Source organism: Panthera uncia, chromosome E1 (assembly GCF_023721935.1).
Source record: "Panthera uncia isolate 11264 chromosome E1, Puncia_PCG_1.0, whole genome shotgun sequence".
Taxonomy (NCBI): domain Eukaryota; kingdom Metazoa; phylum Chordata; class Mammalia; order Carnivora; family Felidae; genus Panthera; species Panthera uncia.
Window position 1 is genome coordinate 55515213 of NC_064814.1, and position 16811 is coordinate 55532023.

Sequence of the window (16811 nt, forward strand, 5' to 3'; positions counted from 1 at the left end):
TCCCTTCCCCCCCCCCGCCCCTTCCCTGCTTTGTCTCGCACTCTCTCTCTCTCAAATCCATAAAAACCTAAAAAAAAAAAAAAGATAAATTGCTGCCATCCGGTCCTTTGGTAAAGACTATAGTGAGTGCGTTACTAAGCAGTAAGGACCCATGTGCCTGCCAGCGTTTGTACGTTTGGGACATGTGGAAATATGATTCCGTATTAGTTACCTGTTGCTGTGTAACAACTTACCCTAACCCTGGTGACTTGAAACCTGGATCATCTCCGCTTCCATGTGATGGGTGGTTCTGACTCGGCATCTCTCGTGAAGGTGCCACGAAGGTGCTGTTGTTGAGGGCTGCGGTCACGTGAAGCTTGATGAGGCCGGAGGCTCTTCTTCCAGACTTACCCGGGTAGCTTTTGGCAAGAGGCCTTAGTTCCTCCAAGGCATTCCTCACCTCAAAGACCTCTCTATAGGGATGTGTGCTCATGACATGGCAGCTGGTGGTCCCCAAGAGCAGATGATCCAAGAGAGCAAGACAGAAGCCACACAGTGTTCTTTCCCATCTTAGAAGTCATGGGCCAACGCTCTGATGTAGTTTGCTGGCCACAGAGACCAACCCTGATACAGCGTGGGAGGGGACTGCGCAATGACAGCGGTACTGGAGGTTGGGGGTTACTGAGGCCATCTCAGAGGTTGGGTGCCGCACATACATCATTAGAGAGATTTCCGTATTGACAAAGGCAGGTTATAATCTGTAATTTGCAATACTCTGGATTAGTGGTTCTCAATTGGAGACCCTCAGGGGACATTTGGTAGTGCCTGGAGGCATTTTTGGTTGTTTGGTTTCGGTGATGGGTAGAGGCCAGGGATGCTGCTAAACATCCAACAGTGTACAGGATGGACCCCACGACAAAGAATTATCCAGCCCCAAATGTCCATTATGTCGAGGTTGAAAAATTCTGCTCCAGCTTGTTTCTTGAAATTAGAGTCTGAATCAGGGCGCTTGGGTGGCTCAGTCGGTTAAGCATCCAACTTCGGCTCAGGTCATGATCTTACGGTTCATGAGTTCGAGCCCTGAATCAAGCTCTGTGACAGCTTGGAGCCTGGACCCTGGTTTTGGATTCTGTATCTCCCACTCTCTCTCTGCCCCTCCCCTGCTTGTCCTCTGTCTCTCTCTCAGAAATAAATATACCTTAAAAATGTTTTTTTAATTAGAGTCTGAATCAAAGTAATTGCTTGTCAAAATTTATTTGCAAAGTAATTACTATACACAAGTCTCCTTAAAGCTTATTATTTATGCATCCTGTTCCGAAAGTGCATGTAAATAATTCTGGTAGGAACTTGTTTTACATCCTACTGGCAGGAAGAACTTCTTAGGTTGTTTTCTAGCAAGATCCTTCCAGCAAGAATACCTACCCAGTCTAAATCCTCAATAAACCCTGTTTGAGCTAGAGTTCCACCTCCCAAAGGTCTTATTCTGCCTATTCTATTAAAAGTTAATCTCCTGGGGCGCCTGGGTGGCTCAGGTAAGTATCCAGTTCTCGGTTTCAGGTCATGATCTCATGGTTTGTGAGTTCGAGCCCTGTATGGGGCCCTGTGCTGCGGGTGCAGAGCCTGCTTCAGATTCTCTGTGTCAAAAATAAATAAACTTAAAAAAAATTTTTTTTAAAGCTTATCTTTTAAAATATTTTTCATTAAGGCAGTGTTCCTACACATAGCTAGTTCAGCTGAGAAACAAAAATGTCTTTAAATTGTTGACTTGGTTGAGTGTCTGATTTCGGCTCAGGTCATGATCTCCCGATTTGTCGGTTGGAGCCCCACTTTGGGCTCTGCTGATGGCACAGGGTGCGCTTCGGATCCTCTGTCTCCCTCTTTCTGCACCTCCCCACTCATGCGCTATTTCGGTAAACATTTAAAAAAATAAAAATAAAATAGTTGACTTTGGGCTGTAATTCTTAGGAAGTCAACTTCATATTGATATTTATAGGATTTTTCAGAGAAATAGCATAGCCAGCTACTAAACTATCCAAAGGCGTTAACCGCACCAAGCTACAAAAGTAGTTGATTTTAGTGGTTCCATAAAAAAATAGCGGAGTGAGTGGCCGCACGGGCTGTCGGGAGCTCAGCTAAGTGGAAGCCTCCCTGTGAAGGTTTCTGTGGGCGCTGCCGCCACCAATGCTTTGCTTCTCGCGCGTCAGCGGGCGGCCCCGTGTAGGCCCGTCTTTTAATCACATGTTCCGGAATTTCCATCTCGTGCACTTCGGCTCATTACTGAGCTCCTGCCCTTTGCCAGGCCCTGTGGTGCCGCCTCGTTCTTGCCGTTTGGCGGTCTTCGTGGTTTTCGCAGCTTTAACGTGTTCCAAATGGAACCTTTTCTATTCAGAATGTGCTCCTTCCGTCTTCTGTCACTCTACGGTGCCATCAAACCTCCTGGCTGCGGGGGCGTGAAACGCAACGACTTAAATCCTCCCGGACTCCGCCTTGCCTCGTAGCCGGTGTCCAGACTGGAGTGAGCCCTGTGGGTCGCTCTTCCAGAACGTACTCCCGGTCTGTCCACGGTTGCCCATCGGTGTGTCTCCTGAGCACCTCGGGTTGTTCGGCCATCGCTGCCACACAGCGTCCTCGCCACCTGCCTCACCGCGCTCCTCGGCGTCTGTGGGCGGCCGCTGTGTGTCGTGCGAGAGCACGCGGAGTCTCGCGGGAGCGCGCGGAGTCTCACGGAAGGACGTCAGCCTGTTCTCGCGATCCTTCGTTCCTGGCACGGCGCCTCGCACGTGCGCGTACGTAGTGGGCGTCTCGTAGTTACGGAATGGGCTCGGTTAGGCTGCGGCGGCCTACTGGGTGCCGCCCGCTCTTCCAGGCCCCGGGGGCGTATCCGAGCCCCTGGCCTCCTCAGGCTCCGCTGCATCCGGGCCTTCAACCTCTGGGCACTGGTGACCACGTGCGCCGGGCCCTCTGGGAACACGCGGACCCCGAGGCTGGACGCGTGGGCCGTCTGAGATCCATGAAGGGAAGGCTGTGTGGCCAGGACAGGCGGGGGCGGCGCCACGCGTCCCGCCGGAGGAGCGACAAGTCGCGGAAACGGCGGGTGGACAGGGGAATTGCGCCGAGTCGTTATTTGCGGTGAAAATGCTTGAAACTACAAACTCCCATCAGCTTTTAGAGTCCATTTGTTTCCATCTCTTTGATCTGATAGAGACGAATCATTTCCTGAAGATGATCTTTTTCTTTCCAAGTTGCGAGCACATGGTCCGTATTAAAGGGGATTCTTTGAGGAGAGCATTACCCTTAGGAAAATAATCGTTCACGGTTAGCCCCGGTCTGTTTGTTGGAGAAGTCAGATGCATTCCAGATGGAGGCGGTTTGTGTGAGATGAGTCTCTCGTAACGGAACTTTTAAAACGGGGACTTCACTTTCTGCCTTGTATCCACAGATACATCTTGCATCTAGCAGGAAGCCCTCTGTATTTGTGCAAAAATCTTTTTTTCAACCCCAAACGGAATTAAGCCATTTTGGCAGTCCCCAGTTTCGTGTGCCTTTTTGGTAGATAATGAGCCTCAGTAGCGAGAGCCCGGTAAAGGCCCCGGTGCCCTGCCTACCGCTGGGTTACCAGATGAAGGTGAAAGCCAGCCAGGGTTCTGCACCCCCCACGTGTGCTTCTAAGCAAGCAGACACTAAAAACAGTTTGTAAGTAAATTGAATGCACTCACTGCTGTCTCTTTAGTACTCCCAGCCCTTCCCTAAAGATTCCCCGGGGGCAGATGTGACCATGTCAGCGACAGAGGACAGTTTGCAGCGGGAAACCAATCTGGCATCGAGCCCAAGGCAGCCTTCTCGACAGACACGGCAGCTTCCGGGCCTTTCTGGAGTCTTAGCACCTTGTTCACACCAGACCGGGGTGTCTATTTCCAGTCAGTCCACGTTACCCCCGGAATCTTTGTATCCGTTACATACTACGCAACAAGACCCCTTAGTTCACGTGAAGACCCATCTTGTTAATTAACGAGCTTCTGGTATAGTTCGGGGGTCACCGTAGTTGAAGCCGTGGACACCGCCATCTGGCCTCTGGATTAAATCTCGCTCGTTACTCTAGATCAGGCACTAAGGGAACCTGTCGTCAGGGGAGCATAAAGGGGCCTGCAGGTGCCACTTTGAATAGCTGCTAGCCCAGAATGCCGTGTCTCTGGAAAACAGTGGAACCATTTCCCTTGCAGCCAGGAGGTCAGGATCCAGTTGTGGTGTGTCAAGGACCAGTGTTGTTCGTGGTAGTTTTACTCCAGAGAGCTTGCAGATAAACCAGCACGGAGCCTCCCTTTAATTACCCTGTGGCTTCAAGCAAACTAACATACTTAGAAACTGTAAGATTACTTGGCTCCAGTGGTACTCCTGCGAAGCTTTCTCTGTCCTAATCGTGTGACGCTGTTCTCTGTGTCCCCATAGCCCCTCTCTGTCCTTTGGAGGGGCCCTGCCACCGTGTCCCTCAGGTGTCGAAAGAGCACAGCCTCATGATTCTGCTTCTACTCGGGGCCATTAGGTCAGCATCTCTCAGTGCCATGGTCGTACGATGTGTGCAAAATGGTCATTTGTATAAAAGTAGTACTCGTGTAACCTTACAAGAGCCTGTCTCAAAAGAAGACAAGTTTTCTCCTGTTAAAAAAAAAAATCTACGCAAAACTTCCTGTCCCCACTCCCCCCACCCATAACAGAACCCACCACCCAAGTGAGCAACTTGTCATTTTTGTTTTGTGACTCTGAGTAGCAGGAAAATGCTAAGTGTTCTCTAGCAAGCCCTAAAAGATGGATTTGCATTGTGGTTTTATTTATTTATTTATTTATTTATTTTAAATGTTTATTTTTGAGAGAGAGAGAGAGAGAGAGAGACAGAATGCCAGCAGGGGAGGGGCAGAGAGAGAGAGAGGGAGACATAGAATCGGAAGCCGGTCCAGGCTCTGAGGTGGCAGCACAGGGCCCGACGCAGAGCTTTGAACTCACCAACGGTGAGATCATGACCTGAGCCAAAGTTGGACGCTTAACCGGCTGAGCCACCTGGGTGCCCCTGCGTTGCGGTTTTAGATGGAACGGAAAGTGTTGTTAACCTCACAAAGTTCGGTGATTTAACATCAGCTTTTAGGCCAGTGGGCGTTGTGGGTGCCAGTGACAGACGCCATCTTGATTTCCTAGAAACCTGTTTTCACGTGTTCTGTTCTGTTGCCCACATACGCCCAGTCATAACTGTCAAACTTGTGGTTTAGCCTGTGTTGGAACGGTTTCTCGTGTAGTCAGAGGCATTTTCTACATGGCCCTGCTCTTGGTCACAAAAGGCCTTTGCATCCTACAGGAATCGTGCTTCTCCCCTCCCTCCTGAACACTCTGGGCATTAGTAGCATCTGAAGCAGACCCTTCGTGGAATGTCCGTTGTGGTGGGTGACATGGCACCCCTGGTGTTACTGAACCAGCCGTGCATTCCCAGGCAGAACAGGGCTTTCAGATAACGTGAGGCAGGATACTTCCATGGTGGTGGGAGTGGAAGACCCAGGAGGAGGGCGCAGGGGCTCGAGGTAGAATTTACTTGCCTCCCCCATCATTTGTTGGTCCTCCAGCAGGAAATAGCATTAGATTTCCCCACGTGCATTCTCTTTTTCACCTTGTTTTCCTCACTTGGTTTGCAATTTTTTAATTGGAAAATTGGGTGAGTTCTCTGTGAATACGCATGATATTGAACAAAAAAAAATAATGGGGACACTTGGGTGGCTCAGCAGTTAAGCATCCAACTCTTGATCTTGGCTCAGGTCATGGTCTTGCAGTTCTTGGGATCGAGCCCTGCCTTGAGCTCTATGCTGACAGCTCGGAGCCTGCTTGGGATTCTCTCTCTTCCTCTGTTTGCCCGTCCCCTGCTCTCTTGTTCTTTCTCTCGAAATAAAGAAATAGACATTTAAAAATGAAGTATGATTTTAGTGAGTTATCCTCTTGTTTTCAATTGCAAAAGTCAATATTACTGAGGTATAATTTGCACATAATATAGTTCAAATTTTTCTGCGGTAGCATCCCAATACTTAAGTACTCGTTTTTTGTACATAGAGCAAATATTTATGTGATAAATGTAGGCCTAACATGGGAAAGGTGAGAAGGGTCCTGGTGGGTAGGAGCATGGGTGGGTGGACTGGACACCCAGCAGAAGGGTGTGGGCCAACGTGTAATCTATTTGTAGTAAATAGAAGGAACTAATTATGTTTTTTAAATTTTAAATTTTAAAATTATCTACAGGATCCTAAGATATCTTCCTTGGTGATTTATAAAAATTAAGCTGAGTTTTGCATCAAATAAAATTCAGCCTTTTTAGGTGTACAGTTGGACAGGGTTAGACAAATGTGTATTGTAGGGAGCCCAACACCGTAGCCCAGAGAGAGTATTTCCTTCCCTTGGGAAAGCTTCCGTTTGCCTTTGTGTAGTCTGTGTAGCCCGGCCCTGGGAACCACTGATCTCTTTTGTTTCCATGGTCTGTTTTCTTCAGAATGTCCGGTGAATGGGCTCCTACAGTATGTAGTGTGTTATGTCTTGCTTCTTTTGTACAACGTCCGTCCACGTTGTTGGGTATTTCACTGGTTTGTTCCTTTTTATCACCCAGTAATATTCCACTGTGTGAATGGACCACCATGTCCTTGACCATTCTCCACTTGGTGGGCATTTGGGTTGTTTCCATTTGAGGGCTGTTGAGAGTCAAGTGGCTTTGGACATTCATGCGCAAGTCTTACATTTCTCCCGGGTCACTGGGATTGGGATCGCTGGCACATACGGTGACTTAGGTTTCACTTTATACGAAACTGGCAGACTTTTCCAAAGTGGCTGTACCATTTTGTATTCTTGCCAAGGTGATAGGAGCGTTCTGGTTCTGTCTCCTTGCTGGTCTTGCTTCAAAATGTCATCCATTTTAGTGGGTGTGTGCTGGTATCTCTTTGTGCTCATTTTATTTTGCTTTTCTCGAATAACCGACAACGTTGAGCATCTTCTCATAGACTACTGACCATTTACGTATCTTCTTTGACGAAATAACTGTATAAATATTTTCCCCAGTGTTTTCCTTGGGCTATTTGTCTTGTTAACTGAGTTGTAAGAGCTTTTTAGTTATCGTGTGAACAAGTCTTTTATCAGGTAGGTGTTTTGCAAATATTCTCTGCCAGTGTGTGGTATCACTCTTCATTTTCTTTACAGTGACTTTTGAAGAAGTTTTAGATTCTGATGAAACCCAGTTTATCTGTTTTTAATTGATAAGCCCTAAAGGTTCATGCTCTTTGCATTCTTTCTAGGACATCTTTTTCTGCTAAGGTCATAAATGATGGTCTCTTATTTTTGTTTTGGAAGCTTTACAGTTTTAGTCCATCCTTTTAGGTTTGTGATCTCTTTTGTGTTAACTTTTTTACATGGTATGAAGTGTCTAGGTTCTTTTGGTTTCATTTTACACATTTCTCAAGCACTGTTTGTTGAATGGATTGGCTTTCTCTATTAAATTATCTCGGCGCCTTTTGTTGAAGGTGAGTTGACCGTTCCCATGTGGTCTATTTGTGGACTCTCTTCTGATCCCTTGATCTGTATCTCTAGCCTCCCACCAGTACCAATCTATCCTAATAAACACAGCTTTCTGAATTCTAGTAATGTGAGTCCCTGAGCTCTGGTCCTCTTTCTCAACATGGTTGTGATTTTTTTTGTCCTTTCCGTTTCCCTGTAAATCTTGGAATCAGCTTGTCCATTTCCCCCCAAGGAAAGCCCTCCAGTCCCTTGACCATTTATTTGGGTGATGAGCGAGTGTATAGTGTTTACATCATTGTCATTGTTAAGTTTCTTTGTTTTGCAAAGGGTTTAATTTGGCCTTTATATCTGTATTTATAGGGGAGATACTTGCTTTTATTTTTGCTTTCTTGTTTTTATGACAGCTTTACCGTTTGGGGTATTCCATATTACAGGAACTTTATGAAATGAGTTACAAAACAATCCGTTTTCCATTTCCGTAAAACAGTTCTGTGTGTTGTGGGGAGACCAAGTATTCCTTAGGGATTTGCAAAACTGTTACACCAGACCAGTCCATCATTTTTTCAAGAAGTAATTCTATTAGGGCCGAATGCAGTGTTCCTTTAATGCTGTCAAATGTCTTTTATCTCAGATTATGTGGAAGAGCTTCTTAAAAGTTCTAAATGATTAGGGTCTCGGGGCGCCTGGGTGGCTCGGTCAGTTAAGCGTCCGACTTCGGCTCAGGTCATGATCTCACAGTCCGTGAGTTCGAGCCCCGCATCGGGCTCTGTGCTGACCACTCAGAGCCTGGAGCCTGTTTCGGATTCTGTGTCTCCCTCTCTCTCTGCCCCTCCCCTGTTCATGCTGTGTCTCTCTCTGTCTCAAAAATAAATAAACGTTAAAAAAAAAAAGGAAATTTTTAAATGATTAGGGTCTCATTTTTACTATGTCACAGTCCAGGAAGGTAGCCTATCTGATTGCTGCTTTTTTGGGAACTTATCCAGGCTTTTTCCTTGTCTTTCTATTCGAGGCAGTAATTAAGACCCATGTTTGCAACCAACTGATGGATACTTACCGGGAGGCACTGGCTTGTTACTTTCCTACGGTGTTCACACCCTCTGTGTCCTTACTTACTTTCAGTTTTCTCCTGATTTACTTTCAGGGCAAGTTCATCCGCATCAACTTTGATGTAACCGGCTACATCGTTGGGGCCAACATTGAAACATGTATCCTTTTCCATAACTGCATAATCCAAACCGGAGAGGCGGTTGATCTTCCTCCGGCCCAGGGCAGCCCCGTGTGGCATCACCCCCACTCCCCAGGTGATCAGACTGAAGCCCAGAGGGAGCACGACGTGGTCAGACACTTCCAGCTACTGAATGTTAATGCCAGAGTGTGGTGGTGGCGGTGGTGGTGGTGGTTTTTCATGCCAGTCCGTACCGTGTTCACACAGCCGGGGTAGAGGAGAGTCCCACTGAGGGGAGAATCACCTGCACTTGAACCCAGGAAACGTTGGCGCGGTAGGAGAGCCTTGAGGTGAGCACCTCCTATTGAACTGCTCCTGAGTCCATGTTGGGTTAGCCCTTGTTTACCGTCTGCTCACGGTATTAGTGGGATGGGCATATACCCCCCCCCCCAACAAGCCTTCTGCAAGGGCACAGTTCCAGTAGTTTCAGTTGGCGTTACGCAGAATATAAGTAGAGGAGAAACAAATGTCAAATACAAAGAGTAGTCCTAGAAGTTGTCATCTGCGTAGAAGGGCCTTAAGAAAAGAGAAGTCTGTGTAGAATTACTTCGATTAAAGAGGTAAGGGGCACCTGGGTGGCTTAGTCGGTTAAGTATCTGACTTCAGCTCAGGTCATGATCTCCTGGTTCGGGAGTTCGAGCCCCGCGTCGGGCTCTGTCTCTCAAAAATAAATAAACGTTTAAAAAAATTAAAATGGAGGTAATAAAATGGAAAGGATTCCAAATGATAGTGTCCCAATTAGGAAGGATACAGGTGACAGTTCTCTGCTACCTCTGACAAGTATCAGGGACCCTGTGATAGAAGTACAACCTTTCAATCCCTCGGGTAAGGGATAATTCAGAATTGTATTTTACGTCTCCAGATACGCTCAGAGCCAGAAAGTACAAGAAACACTTGGAAATGACCGGGGAATAAATCTCGAGTTTCTTCACCTTGGTCCTGCCATGGCAGCTTTCCTGTAAACGTATTTTCCACCAAACGTGGACGATGTGTTTGGGATAATCTAATTTACGGAACGGATTCACTTTGGTGAAGTGAAGGGAAAGCTGACTTCAGAAGAGGTGGTCATCTCCCAGAGCAGAGAAACGGAGATTGTGTGACAGCCCAGGGTGACTGTCGACCGGAGACCCCACACGGGTCCCAGAGATGCACCCCAAACGCACAGGCGGGTGTGCTGTGGTCTGAAGTGCAGAAGCAGGTTGGGGGCGAGCCGCTGGCGTGTGGGAAGCCCGGGCAGACGGGTTGTGGCCGGCTCTGGACAACCAGCACAGGGGGCCGGTGGTCAGTCTGGTCAGGGCCATCTCGGGGTATTTGGAAAGTGGATGTAGAGGGACCGGAGCCACTTGTACGAGGCTGTGTGTGCCAGGCTCTTGGGGACCACGGTGGCCAAGCACACGTCCTGAGCTCCACCTGAGCCCTGAATTCTGTCCTTGCACTCATGAGCTATGTTATTTTGAGCAATTTCCTTTGTGCCTTGGCTTCTTTGTTCATAAAGTTGTGATAAACTCCCAGAAGGCTTTTTCAGCCTTCAAAGGCTTGAGCTCATTTTCTATAGCTTCTTAGAGTTCCTTGTTTAGTGCTGTGTTCTTTGACTATAACCCAGATGAGGGGCGGGTGGGGGGGGTTGACATGAACACCCTCTCGGTCCATGATTCCCGAAGATTAGTGAGGAACGTGAGTGCATATATTTTCTTTCCTTTTTCACTTATAGGTTTTAACCATTCAGAACGGTTCATCGCAGGAGGGTTAGTATATATCAGAGAAAGAAAACGTTTTACAGATTAAATTCGTACAGTCACGGAGAGAGGGCCACCTTTTCAATTCGATCCTTAACCATCTTCGCTCAGACCTTCTGGAAAAATCTCGTGCTGTCCGTCAAGCAAAAGATGAGCGTACTTTTCATATCTTTTACCAGTTGTTATCCGGAGCAGGAGAACACCTGAAGTGTAAGTTCACAAAGTTTCCTACTATTTTGTATTTATTTGACTGTCTTTTCAGTATTATGTTTTTTGTTGTTTTTTTTTTTTGAAAGAGAACATTTTGGGGAAACAGTACAGTTGACCCTTGAACAAAATGGGGGTTGGAGGCCTAACCCACCCCCCAACTTGTGAGTCCCCAGAACTGAACGACTGATCGTTGGCTGCTGCCTGGGAGCCTCACCGATAACCAGTTTGTTACACGTACTTTGTAGGTTGTATACACCATATACTGCGTTCTTACAACAAAGTAAACTATAGGAAGACACACTAAGAAAATCACAAGGAAGAGAGAATACATTTATAGAACTGAACTGTCCCCCCCAAAAAAAAAAACCTGTGTGTAAGTGGACCCGTGTGGCTCCTCCCTGCGATGTCCGGGGTCGACCGTAGTTTCGTACACACCAAAATGAAAATGAAATAGAACTTCCGTGCCACGGGTAAATACTTTTTAAGTGGCGGTTCTGTAGATGGTGTTACGTCATCTTCTGTACGTTTGTTTCTTTTCTTTAAAACACTTTTAAATTAGGGGTGCCTGGGGGGCTCAGCTGGTGGAGCGTCCCAGCTCCTGATTTCAGCTCAGGTCGTGATCTCGCAGTACACGGTGGCAAGCCCTGTGTCTGGCTCTCGGCGACAGTACCGAGTCTGCTTGGGATTCTCTCTCTGTCTGTCCGTCTCTCTCTCTGTTTCTTTCTTTCTGTGCTCCTCCCTGGCTCTTGTGCACACACTCTCTCTCTCTCGAGATGAATGAAATAAGCTTTATAAAGAAAATAACATAAAAAACGAAGAAGTTTTAAATTAGAAGATACGCATTTTTATACAAGTTCGGTTTCAACATTTATGAATATAAAAAGTAAAAAAGAATAAATTGATAAAATCCAGTAAATATTCTTATTCCCGGGTTTATAACCGAACATATACGTTTATGCTTCCACTCGTACTAGATGGAGCTTATGGTGGACTTTTATGCATTTATTTTGTTGTGAATCCTAAGGGCTGAAAGCATAGGACTGGCTGGGGTAAAGTTCCGAGTCAGAGGTATCTGAGGGAGAAGGAAGGACGTCCGGCTTCCTGGTCTCCTCTGAAATCGGCACTGAAAATTCGGCGCTCCTCCTGTGCGAGAGCAAACACCTGCGTCGTATCCCCTTTGTCACCTGGGCTGTAGGCTTTTGCTCACGCAGACATCTGTGGAAGCGTTGAGCCCAGAAGTGAGAGAAAGGACCCGTAAGGGGAAAAAAACATCAGCAACAAATAAAGAGAGTAATTGCACTGAGAAATTAAACATCCGAGACGATACGGTCCATAATGCCGAAGAAGAGAACTCTCGGGCTGTCAGACCGGCAGTAACTTCAGTCGCAATGAACCAAAAAAGTAAGATCAAAGTGTTAAGAGAAGGAGAGAGGAAAAGAGAGCAAGCGGTACCCAGTAGAGGTTAAATGTGAGGTAGGTGAGAATTCAGTGACAGGACAGAAACTCTCGGCAGAAACTACTGGCAGGAGAGCACATAACATCGAGTGTGAAGATAAACAGCTGTATCTATTCTGACCCCTCCTGAGAAACCTCCTTCTGGTCTCCACACCTTTGGCGAAAGGATGCGTTAAGTTCTAACTCAGGGCCCCTAAAGTACAGGTAGTCGATGGGGGCGGCTGCTTTGGTACTCTGTCATAAATATGGGTTGCACATCACTCTGAGAAGCAGATTTACCACCAGACAAACGGGCTCAGAGGGTTTCGGGGCACTGGCCTGGCTCAGGACCTGCCTATTCCACATTCTGTACCTTCTACATCTGGATCTTTACGTTCGTGTCGTCTTCCTATTGACCCCGTAACATCTGCTGTAAACTACTTTGCTAAGGTAAAATTACAGATTATAGGGCTTAAAAACTTTCCCTCAAAAGATGGCTAAACTATTTAAATGTGAAAACAGTAAGGCCTAGTTATCTGGAAAATGTGCATCGTTTCCCGGCTACTGATTTCTTTTCTTTTTTTTTTTTTTAATGTTTGTTTATTTTTGAGAGAGAAGGAGGGGCAGAGAGAGGGAGACAAAGGGTCCAAAGCAGGCTCTACGCTGACAACACAGAGCCTCATGTGGGGCTCGAACTCACAAATCGCGACGTCGTGACCTGATCTGAAGTCGGGCGCTCAACCAACTGAGCCACCCAAGTGCCCCGGGCTACTGATTTCAAATATCCTATAAGCCACTGTCCCAGAAACTGCAGTTGGAATGTTTGCCGTTTCCACCCTCGTTTTCCCTCCTTGATAGGATGGAAAACTGTATGCTTTTGAAATGAGCCTATGAAGAAAAAGTGTGACAGGAAGAAGTGGAGGGTGTGGGCCACGTCTCCCGTGATCGGCCCAGCCCAGCGTGAAGGTGGGGGTGCTTCGTCTGTTGATGGTTATTTATTAAACCGTATCCGTTATGTTTTCTCCTAGCTGACCTGCTCCTTGAAGGATTTAATAACTACAGATTTCTCTCCAATGGCTACATTCCCATTCCGGGACAGCAAGACAAAGATAACTTTCAGGAGACCATGGAAGCAATGCACATAATGGGCTTCTCTCACGAGGAAATTCTCTGTACGTGGGTTTTCCCCCAATTCTGCTACTCGCTTAAATAAGCCTTTAGCACAGCCAGCGGGGCGGGAGGAAGAGCGTAAACTAGGAAATGACAGAGAATCATGAGAATCACCCATAATTGTACAAATTCCTGAGACCTGTGTTACTGAAGAGCTCTTTACAGCTAATTTTTAGCATAAAATAAATGAGAATACGTCTCTGCTGCAATTTGATGCAATAATTTTATTTTATTTTTCTCTGTACCCATGTAAAGCAATGCTTAAAGTGGTATCTTCAGTGCTACAGTTTGGAAACATTTCTTTCAAAAAGGAGCGAAATACTGACCAAGCGTCCATGCCAGAAAATACAGGTAAGCTGACCAATATGATTTTATTTGTTTATGTGGTTCGTTGTTGTGCCACGGCCACAGTTGTGTCGTGCGGTTTGTCGTCATGTTCCCAAGCACAAGTTGCCAACTCTCCGTAACGTAAAGAAGTTCTCTGTTGTGTCTGTTTAAACATCCGGCCGCATTTCTTCACAACAACATCATAAAGCTCAAGTTGTACTTCTCACGCGCCAGGTGACCAGTAGATTTTGTCTTTCCTAGGCTGTGTTTCATTTTACTTCTGGAACTTTTTGATTGAGCCTGGCCCTTTGAAGTAGATAGAGTCTCAGAAAAGGGAGTAAGAGACAAAACACACATCATGCAAAAAGATGTGTTTGTCAGCATTTTAATGGGGAGCGGGGAACCCAGGAACTACTTTGAAATATCCAATCAAATGAAGTAAACCAAGATCTAACCCCACCATCAGGTATATTTTTTTAGGCTCTGAAATGTCATTTATCATTTTAGCAAAGGGGTGTGGTCCGTTGGCTTTTTGTGCTTCTTTGTGTTTTTCAACTTCCCGTCCAGTACGTACACGCATGCATTCGTACACACGTTAACTAAAAGGGGCCAGGACATAGAGGTCGAACCAAAGCAGTTGGTACGAGCCAGTGGCAAGAGCCACAGACCGAAGGAAGAAATGCCCTCTGCGGCACGGCCTGTCCTGCCCACACAGGACTACTGTCCAGTTGCTGACAACACGTGTGGATTGGTGGGGAGGGGGGATTCAGGTCTTTGCCAGTAAGAACTTGAGTAAGTTCTATTCCCGGTGTAACTCAAAATGTGCTTATCCTTATAGAATTTTCTTATTTTAACACTTAATCAAAAATTAGAGGGGTGCCTGTGTGGCTCAGTCAGTTAACCATCTGACTTCGGCTCAGGTCATGACCTCGAGGTTCGTGAGCTCGAGCCCCACGTCAGGCTCTGTGCCGACACAGTGGAGCTCGCTTGGGATTCTCTCTCTCCCTCTCTCTCTCTGCCCTTCCCCCACTTGCACTCTCTCAAAATAAATAAACCTAAAAAAATGAGAATAATTTTCACACTTGTTAGAACTTGGCGGTGTCCCCAGTGAGCGCGTGAGGAGGTACGTGCCCGGCTGCCGAGAACAGTCGTAACGGAATGAGCTGTTTATTGAGTGCTCGCTGTTGGCCATGCAAATTTTTAAAAACCTTTAGGTTTCTTGCCTACTAAATATTATTGGGATCATTATGCACGACCAGTTATCCTGGTAACATGATTTAAATTAGCATAAATGCTATTTTTCTCATTCTGTGCATCATCCATGGGTTCTAAGACTCCGTAACTTACGCTGAATTACCCAGAGTAAGTAACTGCTGCCTGTTCCTTCTTACCTAAGGATGGGTGGTATTCATTCGAAAGGATGAAGACCTGAAACCTGTCCTTTTTTAAGACTTATTCAGTTTATTTCTGGAGGTTTCTTATCGAACGTGTTGTGACTAGCTCGTAGGTAGAAGCCTAGTACTTAGGAAACGTTTTACGCTCTAGTTGCACAGAAACTCTGCCATCTTCTGGGGATGAATGTGATGGAGTTCACTCGGGCTATCCTCACCCCCCGGATCAAGGTCGGCCGAGACTATGTGCAGAAAGCCCAGACCAAAGAACAAGTGAGTTTCACATTGTTACTGCACATTTGTTTGAATGACAAGCTATCATCAGAAGACCTTCCTATTGGCAGGTAACAGACCTTAACAGAAACTCTGTAACAGGTGTTTCTTGGTACTGTGTGTTGTTTTTTCTCTTGTATGGTTTTCTCCAGAAAAAATTTTGAAGTGTTTTTTTTTTCCTAAAGTAAATTTGAAATATCACCTCAGGTTTTCCCCAGGTAGGTAGATCATCCAGCAGGACAAAGCTGTACAACTTCGGAAGCCCGCTCAGCCGTAGGGCGCGCTCTTCCGGGTCCCCGTGTGGGTGGCCCAGCACCAAGAATGTGGGCGTCGGATCCACCCGTTTTCTTGGCAGACTCCTTTAAGGCTGGGCAGACGGGCTGCACAGCGCCCCAAGGGCCCAGGAAAGAGTCTGTTTTTCCTAGGCATCTTCTCCCTTCTCCTCAGTAGATCATCTCCAGTTTGTTTACCTGTACCTTTAACTGCCGCTGTGTCAAATGGAGACAACGTTAAGTAGCAAAAGCTATTTGAGTTCTGGGAACATTATAGAGCATTAAACTCCAGATAACCGCTAGTCATGCTTTGTAGGCGGTTTCCAGAATAAAAGGTTGTCGTCTAATTACAGGCAGATTTTGCAGTAGAAGCACTGGCGAAAGCTACCTATGAGCGGCTCTTTCGCTGGCTCGTCCACCGCATCAACAAAGCTCTGGACAGGACCAAGCGTCAGGGCGCGTCTTTCATCGGAATCCTGGATATTGCTGGATTCGAAATATTTGAGGTGGGTCTTTCTCTCTCCTGCTCTTCTGTTTATTCTTTTAATAAACACGAAGGCTCGCTCTGTACCGGGTGCACTGCAGGCACCGGGGCTATAATGGCAGATGAGCAGGTACGGCCAAATTAGGGTGCCGTGAGGAGGAAGTGGGGGGCCCAGTCACAGAAGGTGTCTCGGGAGCTACAGGTAAGCATACCTGAGGAGGAGAAGCCCCCGGCCTCTGCGAGTTTTCCTACGTGATGGGAGTAAGTGAGTGATCTTGTATGGGAGAGAATTTGTCAAGTGTTAGAAAGTGCTAGAAAGCCAGCATGGCTACACCTAGCTGACCGGAGAGCGAGGGCTAGCAGACACAGACGGAGATGGTGCTCTGTGTCCCGAAGATGCATCACGGGGTCTGGTGATAGATTTTGGCGTATTTTGCTGTTGCTGCGACTGGCTTTCTCCACGCCCTCTGCATCCATCCCGTCACTGGTTTGTGGTCACAAGTCTGCTGTGGTTGTGCCAAAACAGTGATACAATTTCAGTCTCCTAAAAATTTACATCTTTATGTCTCCTTTGATGGACTGACTCCACGGTGAGGCACAAATACTAAATTAAATACTCCGTGGGACCAGTGTGATATCCTGGCCACCACGGGGTATGGAATTGCCTTAGCTTTAAAATGGACAACTCAGACAATCAGTCTGGCCTGAGCAGATCTGAGATATGTCACTGGGGGGCGCAGTCTTAGCCACTGAGCTGCCGCTGTCGCTGTAGGAGATTGC

At 46.7% G+C, this 16811-nt stretch overlaps 1 protein-coding gene across 5 annotated transcripts in view; it reads left to right on the plus strand.

Moving 5' to 3' along the window:
- The window catches only part of MYH10 (myosin heavy chain 10), a 129986-nt gene that overhangs the window by 55138 nt on the left and 58037 nt on the right, over positions 1-16811 (plus strand). For all 5 annotated transcript variants that reach the window (XM_049636957.1, XM_049636953.1, XM_049636954.1 and 2 more), the window contains 6 exons: positions 8651-8714; positions 10582-10680; positions 13143-13286; positions 13540-13635; positions 15157-15275; positions 15901-16053. In XM_049636957.1, coding sequence (XP_049492914.1) covers positions 8651-8714; positions 10582-10680; positions 13143-13286; positions 13540-13635; positions 15157-15275; positions 15901-16053 — 675 coding nt within the window. The remainder of the gene's footprint in view (positions 1-8650; positions 8715-10581; positions 10681-13142; positions 13287-13539; positions 13636-15156; positions 15276-15900; positions 16054-16811) is intronic.